The sequence below is a fragment of the Mastomys coucha genome, unplaced genomic scaffold (genome assembly GCF_008632895.1).
Source record: "Mastomys coucha isolate ucsf_1 unplaced genomic scaffold, UCSF_Mcou_1 pScaffold16, whole genome shotgun sequence".
Lineage (NCBI taxonomy): Eukaryota > Metazoa > Chordata > Mammalia > Rodentia > Muridae > Mastomys > Mastomys coucha.
This window is the reverse complement of record NW_022196898.1, coordinates 47,126,938-47,140,967: the sequence shown is the minus strand read 5'-3', so window position 1 is coordinate 47,140,967 and position 14,030 is coordinate 47,126,938. Positions and strand designations below refer to the sequence as shown.

General features: G+C 43.4%; 1 protein-coding gene across 2 annotated transcripts in view; it reads right to left on the bottom strand.

Moving 5' to 3' along the window:
- Positions 1-5,231: 5,231 nt before the first annotated feature.
- Wars2 (tryptophanyl tRNA synthetase 2, mitochondrial) overlaps positions 5,232-14,030 on the bottom strand; it is a 76,484-nt gene continuing 67,685 nt past the window's right edge. Inside the window, exons 5-6 of one of the 2 annotated variants that reach the window (XM_031374963.1) lie at positions 8,672-8,790; positions 5,232-7,111 (exon numbers count right to left, since the gene is read on the bottom strand). In XM_031374963.1, the coding sequence (XP_031230823.1) occupies positions 6,663-7,111; positions 8,672-8,790 (568 nt within the window). In that variant the 3' untranslated portion in view covers positions 5,232-6,662. Of the gene's footprint in view, positions 7,112-8,471; positions 8,571-8,671; positions 8,791-14,030 lie in introns of those variants that run through there. The other variant, XM_031374964.1, reaches the window with a different exon arrangement.

The following is a 14,030-nucleotide window of genomic DNA, read 5'->3' as shown; positions in this document are numbered from 1 at the left end:
AAAAAAAAAAAAGAAATCTGTTAAATTAGAGTTCAAAATAGAATCATAGATTACATCATCTACCATTCAGAAATACTTTTTGAAAATGATTACTGTAGACCTGATTTATATGTGGGTCAGGGTGGGGAGGTTATAGGAAAGAGTGTATTCTACAGAGCCAACACAGTTATATTAGATATTAAATATTTTCATCTATGTGAGGACCACTGAGTGTGACATCATTTAAGTATGTTTTAGCTTTGAAACTTCTGATGGACTGTAATCCCAGTTGTGGGGTATTGATAATACAGAAACCTGTTGAAAAGATGGCTTATCATTTGAGAGTACTTGCTCTTGTAGAACATCTGGGCTGGATTCTCAGCACCAACATGGTAGTTCACAACCATCTATAACTCCAATTCTAGGGATCTGATGAACTCTTCTTACCCCTGTGGTTGTCAAGCATGCATATGGCAGACACATACATACATGGATGCAAAACACATATACATAAAATAAAATGAATATATTTTTTAAAAATGTCCTTTCTGCTATCCCTTATCTGTGGTATGTTTTCCCTGAATATTCATGTTAGTTTCTCACCCGGCTTACCCAGCATTTGCTAGCTTGCATCTCTGTATGTCTTTTGCTAAATAATAAGTGCACTGTATTTGTTGTCACAAGGTAGACTCATCATAAACATGATCACAGTGTTGAACTGCATATCTGGGCTACATTTGTAATGCCCTGACTCCCCACCCCCACTTCCTAGAGAAAGAAGCAATGCCCACATAGCCAACAGAACAGAGTTGCTCTGAAGAGTTAGCATAGAAGTGCTTAAAATGATTGGCAGTGAAGCTTCCTGGGCGTCGTGCCCCTGGGTGCTGGAAAATCCTAATTGCTAATGATAGGCAATCTGTTTTCAGATCCATCTCAGGGAGGAACTGACTCTTCCTGTGCAAAAAAATTTCAAAAGAGCCACCGAGTTGACAGAATGAGAAAAGGATGATCACAGGGGGATAACACATAGTTAATGACGACACAGAGTCCTCCTGTTAAAGAGAAGAGACCGAGAACTGCCACATGGCGCAATCATTCCCACTAACTCACAACAGACACGGGGTACTTGACTGGAAACAAAAGCTAAGGACTGTGCTGTGTGCACAAATGAAGTTTTAGGGAATGATTGACTATAGGAATACTGAAATAAGTAGGAAGAACAGGAGAAGCAGGAGGGGGCAGAGAGGGAAGGTAAGGATTGGGAAATCTAACGGAGCACAGAAGAGAAGATTGTCTCTAGCTGGGTCTGACCACTGCCTGGGGAGAAACTTGAGGTTAAGCATCAGCATGTGGCTTTGGACACAGTGCTGAGCAGACTTTCTTACTTTAAAGAGTGGAATGGAGTGGAAAACTCCTATCTTAAAGGGTTGATATAAATATTAAATGCAATGTTTAATAAAATATACTTAGCTCCCAGTGTATGGCAATACATAACACATTATAACTCATTATGTAAGTGTTGTTTGGAAAACTATGTGGAGAAGCTATACTATCTCTATGCGGACCCCTTCAGGAAGTCCTGCGCCATGTTCTTGATCTAGTCCAAGCACAAGAAAGCTACATGTCTCACAGCAGCACTGTCCAATAAGCAGATCCATTATGGGCAAGTCCTCTATCTGCACTGTTTGGGACCATACTCACCAGCCACATGGTATTTGAAAGCACGAACAAGGAAGAAAATTTAAATTACTTTTAATGAGTTTAAATTTACATGAAAATATCTGACAGTGTTTTCTTTAGTAGACATAGTAGTCATGTATACCAGAACACATTGTGCAAGGGGACCCTGTGGACTCTGGATGCTGATTGTATCCCTTAGAAGCTGGGTTGAAATCCTGTCTCTACCATTATTAGGAGCTGGACTATATTGGTTACATTTCTCAACCTCTGACAGCTAGCTTACCATCATATGTGGTTGATAACACAGTGTTGTCTATTTTATTTGCTTATAAGGATTAAATGAGAGAATGTATATAAAGCCTGGTTCTCAGGATCAGTTTGTATCCGAGTCTCCTGGAAAGGGGCTGAAATGTAGTTTGCTGAGTCATCTGCTGGTGTTTGGACTCAGTTGGTTTGAGGTTGGGCAGAACACTGTGATCCAAATGGGCTCTTGAATGATGCTTATTGGCCTGGTCTGGGGATCTTCCCTGGAAAAATTCTGTGCTCTATGTTGGATCTTTAGTGTTTACCCCAGGTGCATGTGATATAGGTTTGGTGCCTGCCCAGCACGGCACTGCTGGGAGGTTGCAGAAACACTGAGTTGGGGCCTAGTGGTACACATTGTGGTCATAAAGGGGTATGTCCACAGAGGGGGTTGGCATCTCATTCCCTCAACTTTTCTTCTTGCTGGCTGACCACCATGAAGTAAGCAGTTCTGTCCTGCCTTGAGGTAGGTAGAAAAGCAAATAGACTAACCAATCGTGGACTTAACCCTCAAAACTGTATAAAAGTAAAAATAAAGTTTCCTTTATATAATTTATATAGGTAATGGATGCTAACATATACTCCTGTCTTAAGACATTTAGCACAGTGTCCAACAGACAGCAAGAACCCAATAGCACTGAGAGCTGTTTTGTGATAACCATACTCGTGGTGTGCATGGAAAAAGTTTTTTTTTTTTTTCCTTTTCTTTTGAGGGGGAGGGAGACTCATGGTGGGGAATCACACTTTATTAGACATCTCTAGTACATTTTCTGGCAATACTCTCATAACTGTTTATCATGGACTAAAAAGATAAACCTATGAAGATGGACCTACTATTGTGGAGAGGGTCTAGCTAGACAAGGTGGTGTGAGGTGGCGTTTATCAGGAGGCACAGTTACAGAGCACTAAGCTGCTGAATGGCTGCAACACCATCATTTGAAATATTTTTACATTTCCATTCTGTATAAAGCTAATAGGAAATAACAATAAAATTTTCCTTTTGAAGTCAACCATAGTTGTCAGTTGTATTTCCAATTCTTCATTTATATCAAAACAAATCCTTAGGCCAGCATGATGGTACATGACATTAATCTCAGCATTTAGAAGGCAAGAGGCAGGAGGATCTCTATCAGTTCAAAGCTAACCTGGTCTACACAGTAGACCAGTAAAGCCAGGGTTATGTAGAGACCCTGTGTCAAGGAAAAAAAAATTGCTGGGCCTGTAAATGATAATGGGGAGGGGTATAAAAACACACAAAGCTATACACAGCCTTCGCTCATTCTTCCTTTGAGGCATGAGGGTATAACAGATAGCTAGTGAAAACCTTTTCTTCTTTAATTTTACTTTTCTTTTCCGGGGCAGGGAGGATCTGAGGGTATTTCTAGAAAAGACTGGAAACTGAGTCTGCAAATGAAGACTCACCATTGTCATTGCTGGCAGGTACTAACCAATCCACAGAGGGACCACTTAACAAATGTGGGAAAGGCCAATTTGTTCTTTCCTTGAGCTGACCCATCTTGGAACATCATAGTTTATGGTTTCCAGACTCTGGGACTTACACAGGAGTCCCTGTCCAGTCTCGGAGTACTGAACGCCTTGAGCTAAGTGTGCACCACTGCCTAGTTAGCCTTTAAATCTGGACTGGATTACACTGCTGTCCTGAGTCTCCAGGTTGAAGACAGCATGCTGTTTTCCCCCAGTCCTTGTAAGAGTGTGACCCAATCCATATGGTAAATTATTATTTTAACGTTTTACCTTTTAAATTATGTATGTATACATGAGTACAGGTTCATGCTAAAGCTAGAGATATCTGACCCCTTAGAGCTGGCATTTATAGGCAGTTGTGAGCTGCCCAACACTAGTGCTGGGAACAAACTTCATGTCATTGGCAAGAAAAGTGTATGCCATGGGCCACTGAGCCATGCTACAAGCCCCCAGTAAATCTCTCTCTCTCTCTCTCTCTCTCTCTCTCTCTCTCTCCTCTGTCTTTCTCTTTCTAAAAGTACTAACCATTTACTTATTTTATGTATGTGAGTATGCTGTTGCTGTTTTCAGACACACCAGAAGAGGGCACTGGATTCCATTACAGCTGGTTGTGAGCCACCATGTGGTTGCTGGGAATTGAACTCAGGACCTTTGGAAGAACAGTCAGTGCTCTTAACCCCTGAGCCAGCTCTCCAGCTCACTCTCTTCTGTTTCTATGTGTCCTATTGGGTTTGTTTCCCTGGGGAACTTTAATACATTGAACAAGAATCTTAATTATTATAGCAAATTTATATTTTATGCAGTAAGAGTCTTATATAACAGATGTACTAACCCTGCTCCTTAGAAGTTATCCTGCTCTAATGTTTTTGTTTCTCTTTCTCACTTTCTTTTTCTTTTTTGGGGAGTCTTTTCCTGTTGCCTTTAGTTCTTACTAGACAGAAGTATTGCTAGGGGGTAGAGCCCACAGAGATAAACGGGCAATTGGCTTGGCAGATACAATTCCCAGTATTCCTAATAGGTTTTTTTAAAAGGAAAGTGAAAAGGTGCTGGTCGGTTGCCTCAGTAGGCAGGGGTGCCTGTTGCTAAGCCGGACAGCCTGAGTTTGAACCCTGGAACCCACATGGTGGAAGAAAGCCAGCTCCTGCACTGTCCTCTGATATCACACATGTTCTGTGGCATACATGCCAGCGCACACACACGCATGCAGACACACACATACACACACACACACACACACAAACGCAAACAAAGATAAAATAAAAAAGATTTTTATAAGAAATACACTCAGTGATGCCCTTGGACTACAGACATCTACCACTAAGATGCAAAAGATAAAACTTACTGGCCCAAAGGGAAAGTATGTGTGATGCCAAGCCTTATGACATGAGCTTGATTCCCAGAACCTACATGTTGGAAGGAGAGAACTGGATCCTACTGATCATCTTCCAACCTTGACAGATGTATAGACCTTGGCGTGATCTTACCTACCCACACATACACACACACACTAATAAATAAATGAGTTAAGAAAGCAACATGCCCCCCTCCCCCAAAGTAAAATGTGCCTTCTTCTTGAACCTAGTTGGTGTTTTAATCTGGACTCTGTGAAACAGTGCCTCCTAGTTACAATTATCTAGATGACAATTGAGGTGTTGTGAAATCAATCTTAAAACACAAAAGTAAACATTAATTTATTTTGTGTGTGGGTAGGTGTGTGCATTTCATTGTGGGGTGTGTGTGTGTGTGTGTGTGTGTATGTAAGTCATAGTACAACTCTGAGGAGATGGTTTTCCCCTTTTATTATGTGGATCTCAGGGATAGAACTCACATGGTCAGGCTTGGTTGGCGGCAAGAGGGCTTCTCTGCTGAGCCATCTTGCTGGCCCTGCAATATCGATTTTGATATAGGCCTTGGTGTGTAAGCCAGGCCCACCATTTCTGTTTTCAGCTGTGAAGGTGGAAGTGCAGAGCTATCCTCTGTTAGTTCACAGAGACTGAGGCAGGCCGAGGCTTTAGTCTGCACTCCCGCTGGAGCGTGGCAGGGACAAGCAGGCATCTCTAGCAGGAATCTAGAAGTGAGGCCTTGGGACCCATTTTTGGAGTTTTGAAAGGTAATTGTGACTAAAGCTAGCTAGATCCAGATTTAAAATACACAACCATTAGCTGAGTTCACATAAACAAAAATCAGTATTTCAGGCTTTATCTTTTCAGTATCCAAACTGGATACTGGTAGATGTCCAAAGCTTTGGCCCTCAGAGCTTTGGGAGAATTTGTAAAAAGCATCAGTCTTGGTAATGGGGAGCTGGGGCTTCACTCTTGAACTTGCTTCTTACTTACTTAGTAACACTGTACAAGCTAATTCTATGTTCTGCCACTTGGTTCCTACATGTTCCACAGAGGGAAGGCTTGGTGAGACTAAACTAGATGAATGTAAAAATAGAAGTCTTATTATGAATACATCCAGGAACACAGGCCCTGAATAATAAATAGATGGGACTGAAGCAATACAATGCTCTCTGATGAAGATCTCCTGAACTGTTGAAGTTAAGAACAGACACTTGCTGAAATAAGTCAGTGTGTGGTTCTTAGGAAAAAAGTAGATTATTGTATTTTTATTTAGGGGGGTGTGTGTGCGAGTGTGTGTACTCATACCATGGCAGACAAGTGGAGGTCGAGGGCAACCTGCCGGTCAGTTTCTCCTTCTACCATGCAGCCCTGTGGATTGAGCTCAGGCTATTAAGGTTGGCAGCAGGTGCCTTGAGCCTGAGCCACCTTGCTGGCACAAGTTAAGTCATTGAAATACATCAGGACAAACATCATCATAGTGACACATAAGCTGCGAGAATCAACCTCTCTTTACGAACTGCAAATACCTACTGGACTCAGGATTATAGCATAAGACCTGTATGTACAAGACAGATAGAGTGCACCTGCTACAGTGAGTACTGCACAAACAAGCACACATCACGGCTCAGTTATTGTTCAAGTTTGCAGGAATATTTCAGACCAAAAAATGTGCCTCATTTAACTGGAGTGGAAGAGCTGTGCCTGCCTCAGTTCTTCCAATTACAGAATTTGCTGATGGGATTGGAACATTGCTCAACTGACAGCATTCATCAAATGCAGCTGATCATCAAACTGAATTAAATATGGACAGGCTAAAAATATGTGGGAGGAAAGCTGCCTTGACTAGAGTGCGGTGACTGGCTGACCTTGCTACAGAATCCCCACCAACTTCTTCACCTCCTGGAAGACAGGAGAGGCCAATTCTTTGGCTTTTGCAGATCCCACAAGTAAAACCTTTCTTAAGTGGTCCTTATCCATTTTCAGTTTCTCAATCTCCCTCCTGATTGGAGCAAATTTCTCAATTACAGCATCGGCCACTAGCAGCTTATAGTGCGCAGTGTCCATGCCTGCACTACTGCGCACCACCTCCTCCACTGAGAGGCCAGAGACGGCCGCGTGGATCGCCACCAAGTTGGAGACCCCAGCTCTGCTGTCCGGCTCGTAGGTGACCTCTGACGTGAAATCCGTCATAGCCTTGCGGAATTTCTGTACGATCTCCTCTGGGCTGTCTGTTATTCGGACAGTGGCAAGTTTGTCAGGGTCCGATTTTGACATCTTGGCAGAAGGGTCACGAAGAGATTTCACTTTCTTCATGGGCGCTAGAGAAAACAAGGCAAGTAACCGAGAACATTACAGTCTAGACCTCGAAGACACCAACCCCACCAGAGATACTGACTGCATAAACAGCATGTCTTCATCTTGAAGAATTTGTGCAATTTATCAAAGTATAGACATTTATAGAAGTAAAGACATGGGAAACAGGTCTTGCTAGTGCGCCATCCATAGCATGAATCGGCGATGATCCATCTAGTGTATAACTGACACAAAAGAAACTATGTTGCTTATACTGTTTATGCTATGCATGCTTGAGGGTTCCACAGATGCAGCCCAAGTCACAAGCCTTACAAAGCAAGTGCTTTTATCCTCTGAGCCATCTCTCTGTCTCTGTGCACACTTGATTTTTTACATTTTTTTTTGTGTGTAACCAAATGCACAAATATGCGTGTGCCATGACAAGTTTGTGGCCAGAGAGTGGCTTAGGGGACTGGTTTTTGAAGGTAGAGGATGACTTATTTTTCCTGCTACTATGCCATTCTCCTGTCTCCACCTCCCGCCTTGCCGTAGGAATGCTCCAACTTTAACCGTCTGTGGTCATCCTTCCATGTCTCTATGCAGACACACATATACACAGTGATAAATGTGTGTGCACGTACACACACACACATACACACACACACAAACACACACAGGGGGGTGTTGCTTCATAAAGAAGTGTTCTTGGTAACTGCTTAGTTTATGGCCATCAGAGATGAAGCTGAAGTAGGCTAAAGAGCACGGAACACTGACAGTCTACTTATTGCCATGAAGGGGGCTGACTTCAATGCACAGGTTGCCCTAGCACCGCCGAGGCTGGTGTCTCAGATGCAGTGGGTGGACTGTGCACATCTCTCCTGTCTTTCAGAGGACAGTGTGAGGCTCATCAGCTCTCTCTCACTCTGTGTGGATTATGGTGGAGCAGTTCTTGTTCTCCTGACATTTGTGGATGTTGAGAAAGGTGAGGGGCATCAGCTCTGGCATCAGAAGCTGACAGGGCTCAGCTCTGTTATCATCTAGACACATGACTTGGACACAACCTTGCTGAGCCATAGTTTGTGTGTAAAACTATGTGTAATCTGTTTGATCAATGTTATTTTATACATATAATCTATTGATAAATATCTTAGAAATTAAAATTATGATTTTTGAAAAGTTTCTCCCACATTTTCACAAATGTCAAAGATTTATTTATTTTATGTATATGAGTGCTCTATCTGCATGTACACCTACCTACATGTGAGAAAAGGGCATCAGGTCCCATTACAGATGGTTGTGAGCCACCATGTGGTTGCTGGGAATTGAACTCATGACCTCTGGAAGAGCAAGCAGTCAGTGCTCTTAACCGCTGAGCCATCTCTCCAGTCCTCACATTTTTTTTTTAAATGTCTTCTAGATTCCAGTGTCATCTCCTAGTCCTGCATGTCCTCAAACAATAAAGATTCCAGTTAGGAATCCTGCAGCCTGTCAGTGAGAAAGCCACATTCAGTGCCAGCGAAGCTCCAGGTCTCCAGCCTGCTCCTCAGCATGCACCCAAGTACCATGATAATCTGGATGCTACTTACTGAGAATGGACTTGGGCAATGGGAAGAACTCCCCATACTTTCGGTTGAAACTTCGAGCTAGATCCTGAACTAGTTCCATGTGCTGGACTTGATCTTCCCCGACAGGAACGTGTGTGGACCTTTAATAAAACACAGATGGAGAAACTCAACGAGGCTCCTTAGCTGGAAATGATATTGCAAGCAGCTGCATTTCCTGTGCCTACTTCACTGTTGGTGTTCAACAAATGTTCACCAACTACAGAGAGAACACAGAGGCCCAATCTTTATCTGTGGGTTGAAGGCATGTTTGTCTGCTCTGGTTCCGTTTCTCCCATCTCGAAAGAGTAGAGCCATCAACACCAGCGGGACAGGATCTTGCCAGGAGGGAGCCACACGGCATCTTCAATAGCACACGTTCTGTGCATAATTGTGACTAAAAGCCACTCCTCAGCCCTCACCCAGTCGGCAGACTACTCCAGCCTAGACCAGACGCCTTTACCTCCGAGCTGTGGCTCACACTTGAAAGACACCCCACCCATTCTTCAAATCAGAGATAGCAGACAGCTCTTCCAGACAGAGGTTTTCCTCCCCATCAAACAAGGCGTGATTCAAGATCTTTCTGCAATATGCTTCTTCATTTTCAAGTATTTGTAATTGGAGGACAGTTAACATGCTGTGGAGAACTCAAATGACAATCTCACAGTACACTGCAGGTGCTTCTTAAACACAATGTAGAGTGAAGAAAGCAAACTGCACACTGACATTTATATAAATTAAGAAAGTTATGTTCAGGTGCTACATGTTTTTAGGATGCACACAGGTGGGATGATTCTGGAAACATTGATGAAGGCCCCGGGTTGAACCTCCAGGACTGAAAGATGGACAAAAATAATGATCATAAAGATAATGAGAGAAATAAAGAAAATTAGGACACACCCAAGCCACCTTTTTAAACTCAATATATACCTGCTTTTTGAGATGAGAGGGAAATGATTTGAGAAAAGGAACAAAGCAGACTTGAATTTTATCTATAATTTTTTAAGAAATGAGGACATGGAAAAAAAACACTCAGAATGTAAGAGAATCCATTTATGGTGATGGCACTTCCACATATGCAGTTCAACGCGTGGGATCCAGAGAGGAACTCGGGAAGTGTGCTTGTGTCTGCAGACAGGTGGCTTCAATGTTTACTGCTTGGCTGTGGGGCTAGATTTGACAGCACAGCTACAGCTTCTGATCAAGGAAGCTGAATTTGGAAGAGGCAGTTAGTTCCCATCTAGAGTCCCTCCCTCTTCCCAAGCCTTCATTTCGTTTGCAAACTTTGATAATGAAGGTGCCATCCACCTGGCTGGTTTCTAGGGTTACCAAGTGTTTCAATACATGGAAACAATTGATATGACAAACACTAACTTTTGATACAATGAGGGACAGAACAGTAAGAGAAAGGCATAGATGGGTTGATGGGAGGCACATTGACTTTCTCAAATAACAGCATCTTCATTTTAATGGTCAACTCACCCTGCAAAACAGAAATACTAATGTTCAACCCCTGACACAGCCACAGACCCACTGGCAATCTTGATTTGGGTACAAAACATATGTGAAACTGATGGATAACCCCCACATATAAATATTTTGTAGGAATTCTGGGAAGTCTGACAGAAGGAAAACAGAACATCTAGCGAAAGGGTGAAGGTGTGGCTGTGGACCCAGAAGTGCTTCCTCTTCTGACCGTCTGAGGTCAGCAAGGTGGTGCTGGAAAGCTGCAGAGGGCCCAGGAGGGCTAAGCCCCAAGCAGGCCAGTGGGAGCTCTGTGAGCAGTAAATAGGCATGGTTACTCTGTACCCTCTGATCAGGACAGGGCTGCTGGGGCTCCTCTCTAGGGTACATAAGCACAGGGCCCACTCTTGTCAATTTCTCTTTGACTGGTCTTTGCTACTCTTACTTGGTAATTATAGTGAGACCCATATGCAGAGGTCACCTTGACTCCTCCAGACCAAATTAGCCAACAGAGCAGGTTAAAAAGCAATTACAGTAGCCCATCGGAAATCACAATGGACGGCAACTAACACAGAAAAAACAATTACCATAATCAATACACTTTAAGTACATCAAAATGAATATTTCCACATGTCAAAATGGTTCCAGATTCCCAAAGCCACCCACTAAACAAAAAACACATTTAGTTTTCATAATGACACTGTGTGCGACTCGCTTCTTGTCGGATCCTTGACTCTTTTCTTACAAATCTTCAGGGTTTTGATTTTTTTTTTATAAGAGGATTAAACCCTTTTAATTTTTTTCACCTGGCCCCGCTGCTCCACGTGGTGCCTGCATCTGCCTTTGGTTTGTTTGTTTCTGGTCCCTCCTCCTGCTGCTTTCACCTCCTGTAATTTATCCTGGCCTTTGCTTCTCATCTGCGGAGTTCACACTTTACTTCATTCAGCCTGTCTTTGATTCCACTCACTTCTGGGGCTTATTCTCTTCACGTTTCCAACCTCTCTCCCCATAGTCCGCCTTTCACTTCAAATAATTTAGGGTTGCCCTTTCAAAATTTATATCCGACATAATGATATCCATATAAATACTCCCACTCTCTCTCCTTCCCTTTTATTCCCTCTCACCCCGGCTGAGCTTTCTCAGACACAACATAAAACAAAGTCTTTCATAGTTTTGATTGTTATAACTTCTGTCACATAATAATGCCTCTGATCTTCTTCTTTGGTGACGGAGCGGGTTTTCTTTCACTTCAATCCTTACTGCCTGAAGGTTCCTTGGGCTCTATCCCACCCCTCCGGCAGCATTAGTGTCCAGATGAATGATCATTGTCTGTGTGGATACTGCTTCCCCTGCCTTGCTTGGCTGTGCCTGTGGGTTTTCAGAGCTGCCACCTTTACTCGGCAGGCTGGGGAAGGGGCTTGAAGCTGTCTTTCCTGTCGCAAAGGACTGGTTCCCTCTTACTGACTGCTTACTGGACATGACTCTCCCTCCCAGTAATTACTTATTAGATACGAACACTCATTATATGTGGAGTGAAACTGTGGCTTCTGACCAGTCCTCTTCTAGGGCTGCTCACCTCATTCATTGCGGGGCAACACCATAATGAATGTGCGTGTGATCACTGCACACAGCAGGTCCCAGCTACTGCTCTCCTTTATGCCTCCTCTGCATTTAATCAGTGTTCACTTAGATGGCATCCATGACACCGACCTCACTCTGTCCTTAAAATACACAGACAACTTTCTGCTCTTTGTGGGGTACATACTTGCTTGTCTGTTGACAGCCCCCATTCGTTCTCCTCTCTGCCAGCTCCCAGTTTCAAGGGACCAGAAGGCAGGAGATTCCATGCCTTAGACTGCCTTGTGGCGGAGTTTGTTTAATATAGCACTATGCCCTATAGATACTCCAGAAAGAGAGAAGGTATGGCAGCTCACGCCAAGTGGTAGACTGAAGCTGGGGCAGTGGCTTTCCGGATCCTGGAAAATTCCAGGACTCTGGGCTCACTGGAAGAGAGTTTTAAAACCTGCTCTAAAAAAGCATACTGCCTGGGGCGGTGCCCCCACCCTCAGACAACAGGAAGACTCCCCTGGAAGCTGAAACCCCCGTCTGAAGTCCCAGGCCACTTATTCTACTGTCTACATTACTCTTTTCTTCCTAGTCACTTTGTACTTTAAATGTTTCCCAGAGACCATGTGCTAAAGGCTTGCTCCCAGTCTGTGGTGTTGCTGAGAGATGTGGAACCACTCAGGAGTTGGGCCTGCTAGAAACAAATTAGGTCACTGGGGTGTGGCCCTGGAAGGGAATTTGGAGACCCTAGCCTGCCTCCTCCCTATATCTCTTTTTTTCACCATGCAAAAAAGCAGCTTTTCCCACCATGTGTTTTTGCTATGACCTCCTGCCTCACTCTAGATCTGAAGCAATGGAGTCAACTAGTCTTGTGCTGAAACTCTGAAACCTATGCAGAAATAAACCTTTTCTCTGTTAAGTTGACTCCTCTCAGGGACTTTGTCATAGCAAAAGAGTTTTACTTTTCTTTTTTTAAAGATTTATTTTATTTATTTTATGTATATGAGTACACTGTAGCTGGACAGATGGTTGTAAGCCATCATGTGGTTGCTGGGAATTGAATTCAGGACCTCTGCTCACTCCGGTCGAGCTTGCTCTGGCTGCACTTGCTCCGGCCCAAAGATTTATTCATTATTATATGTAAGTACACTGTAGCTGTCTTCAGACATACCAGAAGAGAGCATCAGATATCATTATGGATGGCTGTGAGCCACCATGTGGTTGCTGGGATTTGAACTCAGGACCTTCGGAAGAGCAGTCAGTGCTCTTAACCGCTGAGCCATCTCTCTAGCCCAGAGAAAGAGTTTTTAAAGGCTCATCGCCTCATTTTCTGCATCATCTCAGAATTTCTTTGTTTACATATATTTACTTACTTATTGCGTATGTGTATGTGCACACATGCCACAGTATGCTTATTGTCAGAAAACAACTTGTGGGAGTCAATGTTCTCCTTCCACGTGGTCTCAGAGGCTGTACTCTGGTTGTCAGGCTTGGAGGGCCCTGCCCTGCTGAGCAACCTCAGCAGGCCCATCTCTTTTTTCTTTTTCTGATATATATATATATATATATATATATATATATATATATATATATATATATATATTTGTTAGATATTTTCTTTATTTACATGTCATACAATATCTCTTTTCCCAGTTTCCCCTCCAAAAAAACCCAAAAAACAAAACACGACAAGAACAAATCCCTGATCGCTCCTTCCTCCCCCTGCTTGCCACCCCAACCTCTCCTGCTTACTGGCCCTGGCATTCCCCTACACTGGGGCACAGAACCTTCACAGGGCCAAGGGCCTCTCCTCCCACTGATGCCGAGTTGGCCATCCTCCACTCTACATATGCTGCCAGAGCCATCATTCCCACTATGTGTACTCTTTGGTTGGTGGTTTAGTCCCTGGGAGCTGAGGGTACTAGTTAGTTCATATTGTTGTTTGTCCTAAGGGGCTGCAAACCCTTCAGCTCCTTGGGTCCTTTCTCTAACTCCTTCATTGGGGACTCTGTACTCAGTTTAATGGATGGCTGTGAGCCTCTACTTCTGTATTAGTCGGGTACTATCTGAGCCTCTCGGGAGACAGCTATATCAGGCTGGATTGTCCTTCCTTCAGTCTATGCTCAATAGTTAGTCTCTGCAACTCCTTCCATGAATATTTTGGTCCCCCTTTTAAGAAGGGATGAAGTGTCCACATTTTGGTGTTCCTTATTCTTGAGTTTCTTGTGGTTTGTGGATTGTACTTCGTGTATTCCGATCTTCTGAGCTAATAACCACTTATCAGAGAGTGCATACCATGTGTGTTCTTTTGTGA